At 44.8% G+C, this 20966-nt stretch overlaps 3 protein-coding genes across 8 annotated transcripts in view; 2 read left to right on the top strand and 1 right to left on the bottom strand.

Annotated features, from left to right (window-relative positions):
• Positions 1 to 19459, bottom strand: part of LOC136107237 (dipeptidase 2-like) — a 31868-nt gene extending 12409 nt beyond the window's left edge. For 4 of the 6 annotated variants that reach the window (XR_011741264.1, XM_065848128.2, XM_065848131.2 and 1 more), the window contains exon 1: positions 4488 to 4625. The gene's annotated coding sequence lies outside the window, so the exon portion shown is untranslated. Of the gene's footprint in view, positions 1 to 2988; positions 3126 to 4487; positions 4626 to 19366 lie in introns of those variants that run through there. The other 2 variants (XM_065848129.2, XM_071814398.1) reach the window with 2 other exon arrangements.
• Positions 2566 to 9883, top strand: LOC139829049 (uncharacterized). Its single transcript, XM_071814404.1, has 5 exons — positions 2566 to 2655; positions 3020 to 3118; positions 4496 to 5187; positions 5465 to 5558; positions 7751 to 9883. The coding sequence occupies exons 1-4, from the start codon at positions 2566 to 2568 to the stop codon at positions 5511 to 5513; spliced, it is 930 nt and encodes a 309-aa protein (XP_071670505.1). The 3' UTR covers positions 5514 to 5558; positions 7751 to 9883.
• LOC136107444 (galanin receptor type 1-like) lies at positions 13097 to 20687 on the top strand. Its single transcript, XM_065848496.2, is given in 4 exon segments — positions 13097 to 13118; positions 13121 to 13803; positions 15314 to 15379; positions 19427 to 20687. Coding segments are annotated over 4 exon segments (1089 nt in total). The 3' UTR covers positions 19745 to 20687.
• Positions 20688 to 20966: the final 279 nt, after the last annotated feature.

Raw genomic sequence — 20966 nt, 5'->3', positions numbered from 1 at the left:
GACCTTGTTACTCTTACTCAAAGAAATCAAACACTCATAGATTGTGTATTTCGGGAAAAAAATGAGGCAGGTCACAGAAACACGGGCTTGCACATTATATCCAGGTACAGCAAAACCCATGTTCAAAATATGAGCCCGAATGTGCTAATGTGATGCGGTGTTCGATTTCCTTTTCTTACTTGTTTTCAATAAAATCCATTCATGCTAAAGGGCACATTCTAAAAAGAAAAGATAAACAGAATCCTACTGGAATCTTACACACATTCAAACTGCAGCAGTTTGCTTACATCTGATCTGTTTTAATCAACCTTATGAAGAAAACCGGCAGGTGCTCTACACTGGGGATACAGAGTAGAGCAGCCCCAACAGCCTGCTCCTTCTCTCGCCAAGCTCGTCCCTCCCAGCCCCGGGGTTCGCGAAGCGAAGCGCGTCCCATGGGCCAGAGCCAGCGGCAGCCTCGCGGTGCTGCTCCGCAGCTGGAATACACGGCTGCGCTTCTGAGACGGGCACCGCAGCGCAGCCTGTCCCGAAGAGACCTGTAACGCTGCAAGGGACAACGAGCACAAAGAGGAAACTTTCTTCCGACTTCGGCTCCACTCCGGCTCCACAAAATATCACAGGCTTGCAACACAGAGACACCCACGCAACAGGGAAAATATAAAGAGGGAAGTGCAAAATGAAGCTCTATCTCTTCTTCCACATTACACTTCAGAGCCAAAATGTTTCTTTCCATATCTACCTTTGCACCTCTCACTGAGAGCGTAACTGCTTTTCATCCCCACTATACGTCTGCACACAGGATAGACACAGAAATTTTTGGGAGATCAGGCTTAGAAAAGCCATCATCTCACAGCCTAAACTACACAATGTCAGTCCCTAGAGAGCTGCAATAGGCACCGAGTGAGTCTTTGCAGGCACACGCTACAAAAATAAAGCTTTACTGCTTCACATTAGCTAGCTGCTACCATCGGTTTACATTCTCCAAGCCCTTCACGGGCAGGAAGTTACTATCACTAGAACGTAAACGCCGAGAAAGCTCCTCAGGCTGAGTGCTCCGCTGCCAGGGAGGACGGGGCTCTAGGGAGCAGCATGGCCGTGTCTGCCATATAAGGATGCGACGGGGGGGCTGCTCGTTTAAAACACATACATTTCAGCGGAAAGCTGCAGGGGGCAGCAGGGCAGCTTCTCCGCCTGCTTCCGGGCAGCAGGGCGAGCTGCCGGGCCGCTTGGACACGGCTGGGCCACAGCTGCTGTGCAGTGCAGCAGATCTCAGTCGGGAATGGCATTTCTTTCGGCCCATTCGAAGTCCTTATTTTCCATCTTATTCTTTATTCAAACACTTCATGACAGCCATTACATTAAGACTCGAATTTGTTGAATTACTGTGCCAAATCAAATATATGAAGTGCAATAAAATAGAACTTGCAGCTAAAAATTGTAACATATACTGAAAAATTCAGAAGGTTCATCATCCCCGGTGCAGTTATGCTGAAGAGCTCATACAGATGGTTAATTCAGAGCTACATTAGGAATTATCTCAGATCATGAAGCAGCTTAGTTGCAACAGCATAGCAAACAGGAGGTGACCAGCACCTCAGGTAAAAGCATCCCTGCTGATTGCTGGCAAAAGCCTGGATTCTCCCTGTTCCTTAAATAATAATTAAACACAATTAGTCATACAGAAATATTAAACATAGTTCTAGGAGCAGAACACATGCACCATACTATAAAGTGTGTTTTTAAGCAAAGATACTGATACCTTTGAAATTCACCTTGTCATCAAGGCAGTCTTTCAAATCTTTCTCAACTTTTGCTTGGAATTCCTTCTACCATCAGCGGCCCTGAATCATGTAAGGTTTATCTGTTCTCCTACTCAGAAACCTCCTTAGTGCTGTATTACAATTTATCATTTCCAACCTGCTGTTCCTTCCCTCCCTGTGTAAATGTGCGATGAAGTGCCACCAAGCAACAAGAAAACATGGTGCTGTTAAAATTATTGCTTAAAATGGGGATAAAGGGGAATAAATACAGTAATGGTTGGAAGGCATTTCAGGCTGTCTAGGGAAGAGAAAGGTACAAGCAGGACAGCTTGTCCCAATTGCCCCACTCGGACAACTACAGTACTTCCGTATAGAAAGTCATTCTCAGCTTTTGCACCCTTGGGTATTGCACGTTATCCACAGCACATGTAGACTGCCAGATGCAATGGAACCTCACTTGGCAAGACTTCTTTGTAGCTGAAAGCGTAGAAGATTCATTGCTCTCTCCTTCAAATAAATTCCATAACAAATTTTATTATTACAGATAAAAGCGATGTTTTAACTCCACAAAGATTTCTCATAACTTTCCTTAAGAAACAGACAACTACTGATTGATTTCCTATTATGTTCTCATCCTTTACTTCACTATTATTTCCTATCCAAAGTTTTTAAGGCTTTCTGACAAATTCAATTGCCGAATCCAGTAATTTTGAAGTAAAAAGCTTAAGAGTGCTGGCCTCAGTGGAAGGGCTGGCCAGGAGTGTTTGATGCAGGGAGTCAGCTGGCTGCTTTGTCAGATCTAGCAATGCTGCTCTCCTGGCACGCAAAGCAGAACCCATCGAATAGCACGCACACACGTGAGCACACAGCTGCTCCAGCACTGCCCTCCGCGAGCGTACTCCCTACGGCACGGACCACAGCAGGTTTCAAAGCTGGAGAGGGCAGATTACGTGACAGGAATGCTCTTCCTCCCAGCTGCCCCCTTTGGACCCCTGTCCCTTGTCTAATGTGCTGCTCTCCGTGCCAGGGTCGGTGCAAGCCGTGTCCCCTCCAACCCCCAGTCCTGGCAGACTCATTCTTTTTGACAGGGTTTTGCCCAGTTTCAGAGTATTTCTAACAGTCTGGAAATATTTGGATATCGCTTTCAAAAAATAATGCTACAAAATAGTGAGAGACAGACAAAAGCCACAAGGCTGAACCCGACTGAGCGCTAACAACTGAGTTTTACCATAAGAGGTGAAGCCTTGTTGCTCCCACAGGTACGAACGCAGCTGGAGCACGAGGAAGCCTACTGGAGTGCCTGTGTCCCGGTGGAGCTCACCGGCTGTCCCCACGGCTGTGCTGGGCAGCGTGCCCCAGTGAGAGCTGGCAGGAGAGATGGTCGTGGACAGTTTTGAGAGCGTTTTTCAAACACACTGTGAGCTTTGTTCATTTTTTTTTCCTTTTTTTTTGGTGCTGCCCACATTTTTCCAGCCGAAAAGAGAGCACTTTGTTTTCTTCTGGTCATGGCACACAGATGAAAGATTTTGAGGAACAGCAATTACACATCCCCAAAATCCTTCCTCGGATGGGCGTGTAGTCTTAGAGAAGTTCTTTTTCCCATAAATACGCGTCAGAAAGATACGTGCATTGTGAGACCCAAAAACTTCAGTGACACAGCACATCTACACAACCGTAAAGGAAAGAGAGCAATCAGAAGTTGCTTCTTTTCTGCTTTGTGGCAACTGTGGAGATTTCCCTCAAATGTTAAAGCACTAATACAAACGTACAATTTGACCACAAATGCAGACTTTGTTACTGCAGTGAAAAAATCATAGTATGTCTACTCTAGAAAATGTTGAATTTGTTTGTGGCAGCTCAGCATGTAAAATGTTAAAGAAGAAAGGTCAAAAAATTCCCCAAGCATCAGAGTTCTGGCACGGTGGCGTCGCAAAGGCAAATGAGGTTTTGCAGACTTCCTTTGGTTTCAAGTTATTCAAACCAAAATACAGATGATATCTGCAACCTGTATATCGAGAACTCTGCAGATCCTGGCAAATGACACTACAGGGGACACTAGCCTTTTATATTTGTTATGTACTCTGTGGCACAGTACAACTGCTGTTCCAGAAATCCACATAATTTGTCAGTTCAAAATGCCTAATGAGAAAGCAGCAAGCCTTTTTTACACAATAACACTGTTCTGATGCTATAAAAACTGCTACACATTGTAAACTTCCCATCAACTTTAAGTCCCTAGCAATTTTCAGGAAGATTTTTAAACAGAAAATGTACCTACACGTTCTTCAAGCGGTTTGACTGCTAACAAAAATTATACGTACCTATGCATTACCAAACGGAGATTCTGTGTATTGGTACAGAAATGTTATTCTTGGTAGCTACAAAAATTTCCTATAGATTCGCTATATAAAAGTACCTTCTAGGTTTCATGTAAAATATTCTTTATAATTTGACAGTGAGACTCATTTGCCTTTGAAGCTGTTTCGGTAAGAAAAGACACATAAGTATATCATCATTCAGAAATCAGTTCTTGCAAATTGAGGAAGTATTGGAAGCATTACACAAGATTAAGAACATGGTACTCTAGGCACTCCTATTTAAACAGCATTTAAAATGCAATCCCCACAGAGCTTTCTTCCCTGCTGACTAAGCAGAGCTGAAAAGCAGAAGCTGACATGAGATTTATAGCTCTGTCTTGTTTATCTACAGGCTCCTTGAGCAGGTTACCTTCTTAGGGAAGTGCAGCAGAGCTGAAATCCACATTCCACCCCGCTGGCCGCAGAAGCTCGCGCTTGGCCCCAGCTCCTCCTGGCATCAGAGCAGCAGCCAAGAAACGGCCTTCGCTTCTTCGGCTGACGTGCCCAGGCTTCACACTCAACGGGCTGTGCAGCTTGCCCCTTTCAGAGGCCGGAGGGCTGCGGAAGAGCTTCCAGCCCGCCTACCGCTTGCCCCTTTCAGAGGCCGGAGGGCTGCGGAAGAGCTTCCAGCCCGGCTACCGCTTGCCCCTTTCAGAGGCCGGAGGGCTGCGGAAGAGCTTCCAGCCCGGCTACCGCTTGCCCCTTTCAGAGGCCGGAGGGCTGCGGAAGAGCTTCCAGCCCAGCTACCGCTTGCCCCTTTCAGAGGCCGGAGGGCTGCGGAAGAGCTTCCAGCCCGGCTACCGCTTGCCCCTTTCAGAGGCCGGAGGGCTGCGGAAGAGCTTCCAGCCCGGCTACCGCTTGCCCCTTTCAGAGGCCGGAGGGCTGCGGAAGAGCTTCCAGCCCGGCTACCGCTTGCCCCTTTCAGAGACCGGAGGGCTGCGGAAGAGCTTCCAGCCCGGCTACCGCCCAGCGGGGAACGCACCACACAAGCCTGGGGCTCTGCCCTGTTCAAAACTCGGCATTTCCTCCCTCTTGTGGCAGGCTGCGCAGTCCACCATACATCAGCTAACGTATGTGTTTAACACCGCTCTGTTTATTTTGTTTTAGAAATAGGTGCCTCTGATTACAGAATAACTTAGGTCAGAAGGGATTTCTGGTGGGATGTCATCTAGTCCATCCACCTGATCTCAGCAAACGTAGCTTCCAAGTCAGATCAGGTTGCTCAGACCCTCATCCAGTGGAGGTTTTGGTATCTTAAAGGAAAAAGATAATACACGCTTTCTAAGCACGAGTTTCACTGTTTGCTTATCCATATGGTCATTGTTCTTTTTCCCCTCCGTTCAGCAGGAACCCCGCCGCTGCAGCCTGTGACGGTTGCCTCTCGTCCACTTGCTGACCTGTGCTGAGTCTCTGTGCGAATTCACAGTCAACACAGGTACAGGTATGTACCTTGCTGGCCTAATTTTGCCACATTGACTATACCTAAGCCAATAAATATTTGCCCCTTGTTACTATACCTGCTGGATTTTAATCAGGACTTACAGTGTCATTATATGATATTTGTAAAGGTCAAAATGCTCAAAAGTTACAGGTGACTTTTCAAAATACAGCTATGTCTCTGAACCTGTTGGGACTTTCCTGTCCCTTCATGGGAGCTGACAGTTTGTAAACAAAGAAATACCTGCAAAACCATAATCCTACATTTTCCCAAGAAGCAAAGCTTGCTTATCATGATTTCTATTCTACTTCATACTTTGTACAGAAAGCCACACAAAGGCACCCTGCCTTTGTTTATGATTCCATCACAAGGAAATAACCAAGTCTCACAATCAAAACTTCCGCAGAGCCGTTGCACAAGTCATGTCTCAACCGGGGTGCACATTTGTCATCAATCCTCAAGTTCCCAGTAACCGGAAAACCTAAACAGAAACCACAAATCCCTTGGCATTCTGCTGCACATTCCTAATTGGGTGAAGTTCACTTATAAATATTTATCATCAACTCAAGTGGACTAAGGAACCCTAAACAATACGAATTTATTATCAAGAGAAAAGACAAATATTCTCTTTAGAAAATATCCTCTACCTAATCTGAAGCTTGATCCAGGCCAGGTCCATTTTTATGCCTATGACAGGAAAAACTATCTCCCAAATTTAACTTAAAGCAACAAATAACAGGCTCAGATTAATTTTCCCACTTGTGATCTAGTTCTAGCTCATGTTTCCTTGTTCATTTTCAACTTTTCATCCTCTTCTTCCGCAGTAAGTAATATCACATAACCATCATTGCTTGCAACTATTTTCCCTGTTTCATCAATTTTCCTTCCTTGCAAAGTCAAGTTTCATCTTTGATCCGATTTCCACCTAAAACACTGTGTTTCCGCGTGCCTCCCGCAAAACTGAGCTCACCAGCTCCCTGGTCGAGAACAATTTTTGCTGAGCCACTAAGCTCCTTGTCAGACTTCAAAAAGCTCATCTCTTTGCAGATTCGGAACAGAACTGATTTTTAAAGCTGCCCAAAGCCAGATTCTTCCTTTGGCTCATAGTTGGGTTTCTTCTGTCTTTTTATTCCAATAGCCCTGGATGAGCCTTTGCAGCTTTTTGCGTACAGTAATTCTTATAATGTGGCATTTGTGACGTATGTCCTTACTGCAGAGTCCATCTGGCAGGACTGTTCTCTGAATAAGTACACTGAGAGCTATCTTTATTGTCTCTTTCTGATAACAACTATCCCTATTTGTTTGTATCATGTTGTATCTACCTCAGACATATTCTGGAGCAAGCTGAGAAGCTATAAAATTACTGCAGCACCTACACTCGTACCAGCTGCTGAGTGGACACACAGGGATAACATTGTGTGTCTGAACTATTTTTCACACAAGGAAGGCTTGTTCCAGCCACAGAGACCTTCACTAATTGCAGTACAACGTGTCCAAAGCGCTAGTGCTTCTGCTACCAGCACAGACGAAACCACATCCCTACAGCTGGGCGAGCGGGCTTTGCGAATGCAGATGCTACTGCGGCAGCCACCTTTACTGCACTTTGGTTTCTCCATCACCCACCCTACATAATAGCGCTCCAGCATCTGGTGTGGGTATACTTTTGTGGGGGAACATGCTTTAAAACCACATACAGTGAAATAGCTTAGGGACAAGCCACATTAACGTAGTATTAGAAATGCTGCTTTTCAAGTAACCAAACTTGGTGTCTCACTTGCGTGTAACGATTGCAATCTCCAAGACAATCAGTTTAGCATTTCTTGATCGCAGGCATCAGTGTTTTAACTATACATTGTTATAACATGTCAGGAAGAGGAAATCCCATGTATAAAGATTTCTGGTAGCATAAAAATAGCAATAGAGGCAGCCTTAGCTATTGCAAATCAAATTCCATCTGTTTCTTCTCTTGATCTCAGTATTAATTTCAAGTCCTAAAATTGAGCGAGTTCACACTTGGAAAGGGGGTGGTGACAGGAAGTTCGTTGGTTGTTTTAATCTATTTAAACTAGCATGCTTGCAATATATTGCTCAGATAAGATCTTGTGAGAAATATTAATCTAAATGTGGGAAATCAAAGAGGTTACAAAGCAAGTCAGTTAAAAGCTTCTTTATCCCATGCTGCTCTTGTCTTGCAGGTGGCTGAAGCCGCCACAGTTTCATGACTGGGGTTTGACCAGCATCCGTGGAAACAGTTCAGATGATGCCCTATGCTCTCACGATATGTACACACAGAACCACATCCTCTGACGCCAGTTACCGAATGCAAAATAAATGGGAAGGAGCACAAAGATTCAAGTTTATCTTCACAGATGCCGGTTTTATTTTCCCACATTCTGAGCAGAGAAAAGGCTTAATGAAGCACATCAAGATGCCACAGAAGTTTTGTAGTCACTAGAAAGGAAGCTATAGCCTAATGTTTCCTACAGCTGAAAGCAAATAGTGCCATAATGAAAGTAGATACCTTACAGGATGAACACAAATTAATGCTACACTGACACAAACACCAAAGTTGTTGTGGGTTCTGGCTCAACATCCTACTTCCATAGAGCTAATGTCTGTAGTCTGTTGGCAAAAACGATGGAGGAAGCAGCTGCAGAAAAGTTGTAATAAAATTATCTATTCATTTAAATTATGCATATTTTAAAATACTGGTAATATTTGCAAGTGGTAGTGCCCAAATAGTGAAGTAAACCAAACATAGCCTCTGGTGTCCCTGTTTTCTGTTTAGCCGCACATTAGTCCTACAAAGGTATTGGTATCCATCTGAATTCTTTTGATTCAAGAAAGGTAACAGTTCTTGCCACAAGGTGGCAGGAGCTTCCCAATTAAAATCATACCTAATGTGTGATCTAATGGCAGATTGCTAATTGTCAGGACTGGAGGTAAATAAGATATCATTCTCATATATATATCTACTTTTTTTTTTTAACAGAAGTTTTGTTAAGGCACTTCAAAGTACCATTGCCTTGGGACGTCTTTGTTAGATCAGACATGTTCTCAATTTAGGATCCATTATTTCCAAGTTACTTCATCATCTCTACAACATATCGTGATGCTTAAGAACAGGTCTCTTTAACTGAGGAGTATGGCAGTAACCTGAGTAAGGCCGAGGATGGAAAATTGCTGTGGTTCTGTTGAGAAAAGAGCTCCCTTGCAGCTGTGAGCGAAAAATCACCATGGAAACTTTTTGCTGAGATGCCATTAAAGCACAGCATATACACTTAACGTGCCTCCTTTTGTAATAAGCAGCATTTTGTGACAGTCTGAGTGCCCAAGTAAAAGGGCCGTTTGCGCGGCAAGAGCCCAGCAGAAGTCCTGCAGAACCGTGTTGTGCCCCAGCGTGGCCAGCGGCAGCGGGTCTCGCTGCAGAAAGAGCGGTGTCAGGAGGTGAGCTGGACAAGCGTCTTACCAGCCAGCTAGGTCAAGTCAAGTCGATACACACACAGGAAAAACAGGTTTGTGAACCGGCCTTAAACTAGTTTATCACCGTGAGAAGCTGACTAAGTGTTTTCATGCTGTCATGAATGTCAGAATGAATAGTTTTTCACATCAGAAAGGACCAAGTTCATAAACTCCAGTGAAGCTGTAATATCTTCTCACCTTTCTTCATCAGAACACCAGCAAGTCTCATATTTAACAAGGGGAGCAGTGCCTCTCCAGAGTGATTTTCTGCTTCTAGCTTTCACAACACAACTATGTCTCCTCGGACTCTGCACTGAGATTTGATTACCCTTCGCATAGAGTGTTTAAAAATATATCACATATGAGGACCCAAATCAAGACATCTTGTTCTTCTGTGTAAGGCCAAAATGTGAGACATGACTCACATCACTGACCGTGCTCAGTTCACGAAAGAGCTGTGCACAAAGGTTTACAGCTGACAAATCAAAGATAGCTGAACAGTTTGACTTCAGTCTTCGAGTCAGTTATTCGGTTATCAGTAGGGCTGAGTTGTACCTCACTTTGAAGAGATTCCCACTGCTGTTCACAGAAAAACGTGCTCAAGAGTTCCTGTCACGTACATGCAGTTAACCTAGATAATCCCAAAGAAAGTTAAATGAAGAATCAGACCTTGCATTACTGGGTCACTCATTGTGGGAGCAGGAAGATTTCAAACACCGGTTAAAATGGATTTTAACGAATTACCCTTTATATTAGCTAGAGGTCCTGCAACGCAGAGAGAAGGATGCAAGCTATTTATGTTATTCATTGACAGTTTTATATTACATGATTGTTTGTATATAACACCATGCTTAACTAAAAACAGTCTCCCATGTAACCTCACAGAGTATCTAATTACAAAAGATTGAATCAGTTTTGGCATATTACAACCTTTCCTGACCTCCCTCCCCCCTTGTTCTGAGGGCTAACATCCTCCCCCTCTTCTCCGTACTGTAGGGCGGCCAATTTATCCGTAGAGACCCAGTGCTGTCTCCTCTCAACAAGACACCTCTGGTGCCGGTTCAGTCAGGGACTCAGCACGTGAGTCCCAACATGAGCTCAAAGGCAGCAGCAGCTGGCTTCCAGTTCACTCTTGCTTGAGTGGATGTCTCCCTTTTTTTCCTGTCACAGAAAATACTCAGTTTCCTTTTCCTACATCCTCTTACGTTTACGTGTTTGTTGTCTTCATCCAGGAAGCAACAGAGTTTCTAAAGAACAGCAGAATTTGCAGAGGTGAGATACTTCATGCAGCTCAATCCATAGTGCATTAGTTTTTGCTGGTTTTCAGGTGAATCACCACCAGTGTTCCAGTTACCACTGGAAATCATTTACTGCCAAGTCAGCGGAGCCAGGAGCACTGCCACAGCAGCCAGCCCTCCTCTAGGTCAGATGAGCAGCATCCCAGCTCCCCGGCGAAAGCAGGCTGAGCTCTTGCACCTGGTTCACTGGACGCCTAATTCAGCAGGTCACTGCCACTTTCCTTCCAGAATATCGAACTGTCCTCTGCTCCCCAGGTGTAACACTCACCGAAATGGGAAACAGAAAACGAAACCAAGCCCCCAAACAACAAACCAAAACAAAACAACAACAACAACAACAACAACCCTGGAGCAATTTTTAAAAAATTTGAATAAGACTCTGCAGATGGACACAAAAGCTAGTAATGTCCCTTCTGTAAGGATTCTGGAGATTTTAAAAATCATTTGCACAAATCTAAATAATCCTGTGATCTACCCTTCCTCACTGCTAGACCTGTGTTGTCTTCTGCCCATTTTCTACTCAGTGTGCCATGCAGTCTTTTAGATCTGCACAGTTGTGTTTGTTCTGCAGGTGACGTGCAGGTCTCAAATTCCTGCATGCATTGCCTCAAACCCCCTGTAGCAGAAACCACCTATGCTGCAGCTTTTACTCTTTTGCCCAAACCCACTAAAAGAAAAATATGCAAGCTCTAATTTGCTGTGATTGCTACGTGTGCTTCTTAAATAATACTTCCTGGTATGACCGCCCACTAAAGGGAAACAAACCAAAACAGACCTAAAATACAAGAAAGCTATCAAAATAACTTTCAATAGCTTTCTCTAAAATGTCACGTGAGGTTATATAAATAGTATTACAAGAAGTAACCTTACAGTGTTCATACATTATCACAAAAGGAAAAGCAAGTATACTTAAGTTTAATGATTTCAGGGTGTGCACATGCACGAGGATCAGAGGAAAACAGCAGCAGGTGAATTACTGATCGGCGGGACTCTGGGTGCTGCCGGCGGAGCTGTCTGAAAGCCGCGCAGACGGGGAACTACCAGTAGATGGCACTCAAATATGGAGCACAGCCCCGGAGCCTGCGGGGCCCCCGAGGCGTGGTGCGGGGCAGGCAGCTGTCTGCAAGCTGAGGGCAGAGATCCCGGCAAACGAGGGAAGATTTGGGGGGCTGGAAGACTGAATGGCGTCTGAGGTGCTGCGACACGGCACACAGGGCAGCCCGGCAGGGCCGTCAGCCGCGGTGACCTGCTCCCTGACACAGGCGGGTATCTTCACTGCAGCTTAGACATCTTCCATCCCTGCCCGCTTCCCACCTCACCGCGTAACGAGCCTCAAGACTGTATGGGAAATAAAGAGTCTAGCTTCATAACAGATTTTAAACGAGTATATCAGAGCAGGCTAAGGAAGACAGCACTAGCACCTCTCCACAAGAGTGTAGAGACCGGTCACAACACGGGGCAACTCGCAGTTACTGAACTTTGTTTCAGAAATTACGGGGCTTCCTCCAGCCCAACCCCACATCCACAGCAGCCACCGGTGGCCCTCTCTGACCAAGTGCCTAGACTTGTAACCACTGGAAATTGGGACGTGTGCTCTTCTATGCAAGAAGCTGTCCTGCGTGCATAAATCACTGTTTGCAGGCAGTGTTTGCCTAAACTTTGTTTCTCTCCTTATTGCCTGTAGAGTTCACAGAATCCCTTAGGAAATATGAGGAAACAGATGATTAAAACGAAGTTACTTAGTGCTTTCTAAAACATGTGTATTGTTTCTATAAATAAACATCAAAACCACAATAAGCCATTAATCCTTAATAAAACTCCTTTTTTAAATCCATATTTCTGTTCCATGGACTTTCCCTTTTTTCCAGTACAGTTGCTCTTGGCACTACTGGGTCGAGCCCAGAGCTTCTTTAAAGCTGGATCAACAAAATTCATGAATATTCAGGTACTAAGGAATGTGGGTAGAAATCCGAGATGTGGCAGGACCTACCCGCTGAATCTAAGCTTTTCCCAGTTTTTTGTCCTGAAAACACAGCTATCCAGATTGCTTTATGCTCTAATGTGAGCACAATAATTACCATGAAACAAAAGAATTCTGCTCTGTCGATAAACAAAACATATTATAGCCTCTTTCCTCCTCATGCAGCCAGTTCCAAAGCTGCTCCTCACAGAACTGCACACACTCACTCAGCAGCTGCTGCTCGACCCATCCCTTTGGATGAGAGCTTGCTTTTGCTGCACTGTTCCCCTCCTGGCGAGTAGGAACGCGTGGGGACAGAGCTGATCAGGGGTTGTTTTCTGAAGGGCTCATGTCACAGACAGCGTCCGTTCTCACTGCCGCAGCTCCGAGCGGAGCTGGGAGGGCACGTACGGCAGCCGCAGATCCAGGCACTGGAGCGGAGGGAAGCAGAAGAGGAGGGGCGGGAGGAAGCTGAGCTGCAGCTGCTTCGCCTCTGCTCCCAGGGCAGCTTCATCCTCAGCCCTTCTTGCACAGACTTTTCCTCTGCCACAAGAACTTCTCCAGCAGCAGCTGCCAAACCTGCAGTTACCTCTTGGATGAGACAAATTCTTCAACCCCCTTTTTTGCCAACTCCTGCAAGTATCTGCACCAGAGACAAAGCTTGAAGGATTCATCTGAAGAAAATTGCTCCTCGAAGGAAAGGTACAGAGTATTGGAAAAGCCAAGCATTCAGCCTGTTGCCACCACTAAGAAACACTGACCTGCCCGGCAGCAGTCAGGGCTCCAGCGGCTGCTCCCTGCCTTCCAAGCAGCCTGGCTCCATGGAGGAGCAGACAGACAACTTGTGCTTTCCCTTGGAGCCAAAACCAGCAAGTGCAGCCTTGAGACAAACCAAACAGTGGCCCCAACGCGTTGGTCAGGACCAATCAGAGGTGGCTCAGAGGTAGTGATTGTACCAGTGCTTTTTGGGTTGATTCTCCTCCTGGGAATGGTGGGAAACACGTTGGTATTAGTTGTTTTGGGGCGTCTCCGGCCTGGAGGACGCCCATCACGCAGCGCTACCAATATCTTCATCCTGAACTTGAGCATTGCAGACTTCTCCTTTCTGGTCTTCTGCGTCCCCTTCCAGGCCACCATCTACTCCCTGCCAGAGTGGATCTTTGGTGCCTTCTTTTGCAAGTGGGTTCACTACTTGGCCATGGCAACAATGCTGGTCAGCATCTTTACTCTGGTGGCTATGTCTGTGGACAGATACATTGCTGCGGTCCATGCAAAGCGTTCACCCTGCATCCGCAGCAAGCGCAACGCTGCCCTCGGCGTGCGTGTCATTTGGCTGCTGTCTCTTCTCATTGCCATCCCTGTGGCCCAGCACCAGGCCCTCATGAGTGGTCATCAGCAAGCACCCGACAGCTCCTTCTGCTGGGAGCACTGGGGAAACAGTTCAACAGCCAAGCAGATGTACAAGATCACCATCCTGCTGGTAGGATACCTCCTGCCCCTGGTGCTCATCACCTGCTGCTATGCCAAGGTGGGTGACAGGGGTGCGAGTAAGGTTTAAATGGAGGGAAAGATCACACCCAGACTCTTGGTTGTTTGGAGGTATACACGCAAGCTACACAGGCAACAAATAATAGACCAAATCCTTTCTATATTCTCTCCTAGTATAGGATACTTCTCAGAGGCAAGGGGAGGAAAGGAAAACAATGAAATTACACCAGCTCACAAACAATGACAACTGCTAAGTTGACATCCAGCACGACACCCAATTTCCCTAAAGATTCTTCCTATTTCTCAGTTTGTTCTCTCTTGATAGCAACTCTTTGTTCCTGGCAAGAAGAAATACCATGGGGGGAGAAACTAAACGTATGCAGGGACATCACCCCTATTTCTTTCCTTTTTTTTTTTTCCTTTTTTTGATCACAAAGCTCAGATATCGTTTCTTGCAGAAACTGGCAAAAAGAGATCTTAAGATAGGAGGTTTTATTCAGCAAGAAATCTCTTCTTTTGTTCTTGTGCATTGCTATAGCATGTTTTGTTTCCCCTTATTGACTTCTAGCATGTTTAAGACTGATATTAAGTGTGTGAGTTGTGCTAGCCCACTCCCTACCGTGCAGGGACTGCCAGGGACTGGATTTGTTCTCACTCGCCAGTTGCAGGTCTACCCTCTTGGAAAAAAACGTACTTTCCTGGAATTTAAGTTCATGCCTGTTTAATCAAAGAATGCATTACTTCCAGTACTAATCTGTCTGCTATCATCAGTGCTAAGGACAAGACAATGCAATCTCTAAACTTCAGGCCTTGCTTGTCACAGGAGGAAAAAGCCACTAGGGCTCTTAACTCCTGCCACTGCAGCCCCAGCTGTTTGTCCCCTCAGTGCCCAAGGTGAGGCAGCAGCAACAGGAAGGTGAGCTGCATCTAATAGAGGCACTGTTTTGTTCATTAATTGCTTTAGTAAATGTGGTCTGTTGGCTCCAAAGGCCAATGTATAAACATGCCAGGTTACTGCCATGCTGTAGTCTGGTTTCAAAAGCTTGATTTAGATGTTAACTGAGAATTTCCCTGCAGCGCTCTAGCAGTTGTAATGACTCTCCCTCTGAAAGGAGAGCCTGCTGCAGCTGCCCCATCTGTTAGTGCTGTGCTCAGGAGCAGCAGGACAGTCGCAACAGGGTTCAGTACCGGCTGCCTGCCCCCTGCCTTTCTATATAATCCACCTAGGGAATAAACGTAGATAACCCAAAGCACAATCTAAAATTCAAAATCCATGTAAAGATTCCCTAGCATAGTGCCAGCTGAGCTCTGAATATATGCTGAACTACATCTTCTGGAAGCGTAGTGGGTTTTAATGCTTTTTCCAAACCTCGTTTCCTGAATGCGAAAGAACTGTGGAGGGCTTAGAATTAAAAGTCTCAAAGTATCAAATTCAACTTTGGTTGAAGCCATGCTAAGACAATTCTTTTAATTCTTGGCGCTTTTATGAGAAGTTCAAATGTACATAATCCAATTCCCATTCAATGTATTGCTACTTTGTTTCTCCCAAGGTTTTATATCATCTCCATACAAAAGTAAAGAACATCTCCAAGAAGTCAGAAAGATCAAAGAAGAAGGTAAATATCTTTGGTTTAATCTGTACACTGACTGTAATATAATAGATATGGCAGGTTTCTAAAATAACCAATAGCCTTTCCCAGTTCCATCCACATACCAGTCTTTCAGCTCAGGTTCAGAATTCATCTTGACAGTTTGTTATATCTTTATAGACACAGTACATGATCACACCATTATTTAAATGTTACATCGATCTCTATATACAGGCCTGCTAGACTGCCTTTTTGAATTATTGTGCTGTAACAGAATCCCACAAATACTACCTTTTTGCATTGGCAGCCAGTAAAATACTCAGACTATAAAAATACCTGGGTGTTTTGAGCATACGTCAGCAAGCTAGAAGGAAAATACATGAAGAATCCTGAAAGTGAAGTAATTCAGTTGCATTTAAGACTTTTCTTAAGGTTTGCATCTGAGTAGGTGGTAGATTCAGATCCTGGTTGGACCCCTTTGCAAGCCCAAGAAAAGGGTTTTCCCGGGCTCAAGCTGTATGAGAGAAGCAGAACTGTGTTTACTGGCCAGTTTCAGCCGCTACCTGACGTGCTAGAGCAGCCCTGCAAGATGTTGCCACGGTGCTGTCTGTGACAAAAATGAGGGTCGCTGCAGCAAACACGGCCATTTGATTGAAAACAGGGCAAGACAAGGAAATCAAACCTTTTCTATGACTCCAGCACAAAAGACAGACACTGGTACCACAGCTGCAACACACTACACGTGTTCTGTGACATGGAACCGCTCCTGGGCATGATCAGTTGCATCCAGTGATTTATTCACCAGCATTACAAGATCCCCGTAAACCTAGATCACTCACAAGACGAGGAATTCAAGATATAAGATTTTCAGCATGCTGCAGCTATACCTCATAATAACTAGAACCAGTGCCCCCATTGATTTTTCTTCCATTATGGCTGAGAGGACCCATCTTAAAAAAACACCTTTGACTTCACCTGTTCAAACAAGTTAATGGCACAGCACTTCTTCCCTCCCCTTAAGTATTTCCCTGGCCATAACTCTGGAACACCCAGTAGCAATTCTTGTTCCATTTGGTACAGTTTGGCCTAATTAAATAGGTGATCCTTTCAGAAAGAAAAATCAAATACATTTCTCTATACACACATCATCTACCACAATTTGTCTCCTTCCAACACCATCTGTGCAGAAGTTGCTCATCTAGCCTTTCTGCAGGCCAAACAGCAACTTTAGTGTACCTATTTCAAGTATTTCTTGTTTTAACCATTTCTCTTAACACTTTATAAGTATCCTTCTTGGGTAGGTTGCATACATACTCAATTCCTGCATGTGCTTTCAAAGTGTACTTGAAACATATTGAGCGGCAGTCATTCAAAGCAGATCTTCTGAAGATCACTTCACATTAGAGCCTAATAGGAAATTCGTATGCATGTCAGTTTTGCTAAATTAGCTTCCTTCATGTGTACTTAATTGGTCTATTAGTGACAAGTAGTTTTGTTTGGTTTTAATTAAAGAACTTCTTCAGATATTAAGTGAACAGCTTTTGCTTATTTTGCTCAAAGACGTTTAACAAATGAAACTTGCTCCACGTTTAAAGGCTAATTTAGCATATACAGAACATCTGGCTTGTTCAAAAAATGTGTGTGACTTCAGTGGCCAAACCCTAATTGCCTGGATCCATCAAAAGAAAGTGTAACATAGCAGTGAAGTCTTCTCTTAGGAGGCAATCAAATTACCTGATTCACATCTGTTAATTCAGCCTGCATCTTCACTACAAGGATATACAAAACAAAGTGTACAAGAAGAGTACAGTCTGGAACTGTGACCACTTAGTTCCTACTTCATTCCTATAATTTCAAGAAAGCAGGACTCTTGCACTGTTACCCCACTCCTGCACCCAAAGGAAGGGTTTGCTCTGTTCTGGGGTTTTGGTTTGGTTTTTTTGTTTGTGTGTGGCAGTGTTTTCTTCACCCAGTGAGGTTTTGTTGGGTTTTTTTGGTTGATTTGTTCGGGGGGAATGGGGGAGAACGTGTGTTTGGTTTTTTGTTTGTTTTAATAAAGATAAGTAGTAAATTTTGCAAATGCCTATTTGTTCAGATCTTACCAAATTCATCTGGGCTATACGCGAGTAAAGAGCTCAAAAGAATAAAATCACAGACTAGAGTCCTTGTTGAACAGTATTTTCCAGTGAAACGGTTGCCTGTATTACCACTGCAGTTTGTTTTGCCATTCAGAATTCCAGGAACTAGGATATGTCCTCTGCTTTGTGCTATACAGGCTCCTCAAGACAGAACACTTCCAAGACAAAACATAGTCAAGAAACAAAGCAAATGCCCTAAAGCTTAGGAAGGAGCCTCTCATAAGCAGCATTCCACATGCTGGTTGAAAACACACTGCTTTATTCTCTAATATAGTCTACTTCTAAAAAACCCCAGTAATAGAAAATTTTTTTAGAAGTCATGACTTATTTCGGGATCTACAGTTTTCATTTATCTTGTCGGTGTCTTCGTATGACACCATTCCCTTCACCCCCAGATCCTGCAAGACACTCATAACGGGCAGCAGGTTCATCATCCCAGTTCACGTTGTCTGAGCCACAGAACACGGAAACGCACACAACACAGAAAATGCGAATTCAAGCCACAAAGGTCACGGAGGAGCCAGCGTTTCAGCGGCTGTTAGTACCCTGCGCACCTCAAAACAACACGCGGCTCCGGACAAGGCTCCAAGGAAAGCCAACGACTCCCTCTGTCAGTGTTGAAAAGTTAAACGCCCAGCCCTAGGAATTCTGAACGTACATTTGCAGTAAATAAGATGATTTAACAATGGAAATTAATGCAAACCAAGGTCTATTCTGATAACATGGCCCTGTGGTGTTTTACCGGCCTCTGCAGCACACCAGGGTTCCTCAATGTTTACTCAGTTTTGTCCTGTACGTCTTTAAAGAAAAAAAATAACAAGACTCACAAACTGAACAATCTGAAGCGGTTTTTCAAGTTTAAAAACGTTTCCAGGGATGTGAATTTCACAGATAGCCCAAAGCACCAACACCCCAGTCTGCAGGTTCCATCCTCTCCCCACCCCGGTTTCTCACAGCCTGAGCCACTCTCTCCAACCCATTGTTTCCAAAGGAACGAAACTCAAAGATCCAGCCTGCTAAATCACACACCAAAACAGCTCAGACAGCTCCTACCCCCTACCTTTGGTCAAGGCTGCCTCACCCTGCAGCACCCAGACGTCCTCACGCTGCTCCGCCACGTCCCTCCGCCCTTGTTTCCCTTCCCCAGCCACACCTGTGGGGCTACCACAGCTGCGGTCAGCAGCTCACCTCATGTTAACCTTCATTTTGGGTGGTGACCTTCAAGAACACTGTTTTCAGGGAAATTTTACCTCAGGACGAGCTTTGGGGCTTGCAAATGACAGTTTGCAGCAATGGCTGGCCAGCCTCACTGGAGAGCAAGCGCTGCGGGGCACAGGCTGGGACCCGCAGGTACAGCGAGGCTCCCTCAGGTAATCATCGAGCTAGGAGTGTTTCTAACCAAAGAGCACTGCATATCAAAAACAAAACCAAAAAGCTAATCCTCCATGCATCGTTTTTCTTGGTGTCTCCCCTAAGCTACTGGAAAAATGTTTCTCCTCAGAAACAGATGGAGTGAGCCCTCGTCCCTGCCCGCAGGGGCCTGCTTCCCCGCAGCTAGGCGGCTTTCCCCTGCAGTTACTTTCAAGAGCCTGAATGTTCCTCGGCCTCCAAATGTTAGGGGATGTTATTTCCACTCTTCCATGTAACACAGTTAGCATTACTGTTGCAGCACCTGTATTGTTTGAAGTTTTATGGGCACTATCTTCATTGCCTATAGAGTTATTTGCTTGAGCCAAAACCAGGCAATCTTTGTTTTCCAGGGAGGAGGGTTGTTTTTTAGCATCCTTTTTCATATTGTCGTAGTTTGCCCGCCTGGCAGCCATCAGTGTTGCTGTATTATGCTGCCTTCACTGCTGACAGAGGAGGCCAAACTCACCCGTACCACAGACTCGCTTGATCCCTGTGACCATTTAGCACACGATCTCGTCTTTCCCAGGCAGCGCAGATGGTGCTTCTGGTGGTCGCTGTGTTCCTGCTGTCTTGGCTGCCACACCACGTCATCACGACGCGGGCAGCGTCCGGGCGGTTTCCCCTGAACAGCACCTCCTTCGCCTTCCGCACCACCTCCCACTGCCAAGCCTACGGGAACTCCTGCATCGACCCCATCATCTACGCCTTCCTCTCGGAAAACTTCCGCAAGGCCTGCCGGCAAGTCTTTGCCTGTAAGCTCTTCCTGCGGCCGGCTCCCCCCGAGAAACAGGTCAGAATACGCACGGAGAACTTTTCTACCACGCACTCAACCACTAACGTGTGAATTGGGCTCACAAATGTTAGGAGGAAGAGCAGAGGAATAGGTGCTGTCTGGGCATACAAGTACATTTCAGGGAGCGGTGCAGCCTGCAAAAATGTGGATTTTGTCAGATTATGGGAGTGGTAGGAGGCATTTTCCATCTGGCTGCTAGGCCACTTGGCACAGGTTGTCCCAAGGTACGTTGCTAGGCACTGGGCTATGTGCAGCAGAAGTGTCTGAATGTCTTTATAGGGCCCACAAGTTAGAATCCATACACGATTGTAGTTATGCCCATAAAACCCAAAATAAGAGTTACACAGAAGGTAGAATACAGACAGACAAGAAAAGAGCAGTTAATGATGAATGTAGAGAGTCATGAGGATGTAAATAATGAGTGATGTGACATTTAGAGAGCACAGAAAAGCAGTTTGTGAAAATTCAAACTAAAAAGTCCTTGAATATGTCTCTGTTTCTTAAACAAGTTTGACCATATGCGAGCTACACATATTTTTAGCTCACCAGCCGTGATGGAGTCTCCAAATCTCATTGAAGGCTTTGCTATATTATTTACCTATTGGTTAGTAAAAATCTTTCCCATGACATGTATCAGCGATGTGTATTTCTGCATTTGGTGGCTCTGTATCAGCTTACATGTCCCCACGTTTGAATGTCATCGTGCTCCTGAATGTAATTACTGGCTCCAGTAACCGTCTCTTGTGAGCAACAGTAAGAGTGTTATTTCTCAATATATGCCTGAAAGAACTGTGGTTTTGTTTGAAAGTGACATTTACAAGTCTTCATTGGTAAATAGTGTTCTCTGAGTATATCTACCCAAAGCTTTTATTGGCCTCTTTAGTACTTAAATGGCAAAAGGTTTTGAGTTTTTTTGATAAACTGTTTTGATCAGTGCCCTACCAACAATTATTTTAGAGCATTTGTGGGGAGTTCAAGGTTACTGTTTGTAAATATATGAAGTGCATACTATTTCAAAATTAAAAAGCATATGGCTGAAAGAACTTTATTATTTCACTGTGTTGTCTAATTTGATAATATTGTGTACTGCAATCCGGACTGACTGTCGTGGCATTTGCTGTAACATGACTCCAGATCCATGAACTGCTACGTCACAAGAAAATCAAATATAATTTGTCCTTTAGTCTTTCTACATGTACCTATAGCTGGTCAAAGTTAGGAAAATATTTTCTTTTTTTTTTCCTGTCACAGTAGTAATTTTTAATAATGAATG

This window comes from Patagioenas fasciata, chromosome 13 (genome assembly GCF_037038585.1).
Source record: "Patagioenas fasciata isolate bPatFas1 chromosome 13, bPatFas1.hap1, whole genome shotgun sequence".
NCBI classification, from domain to species: domain Eukaryota; kingdom Metazoa; phylum Chordata; class Aves; order Columbiformes; family Columbidae; genus Patagioenas; species Patagioenas fasciata.
This window is presented reverse-complemented; position numbering and strand designations above follow the sequence as displayed.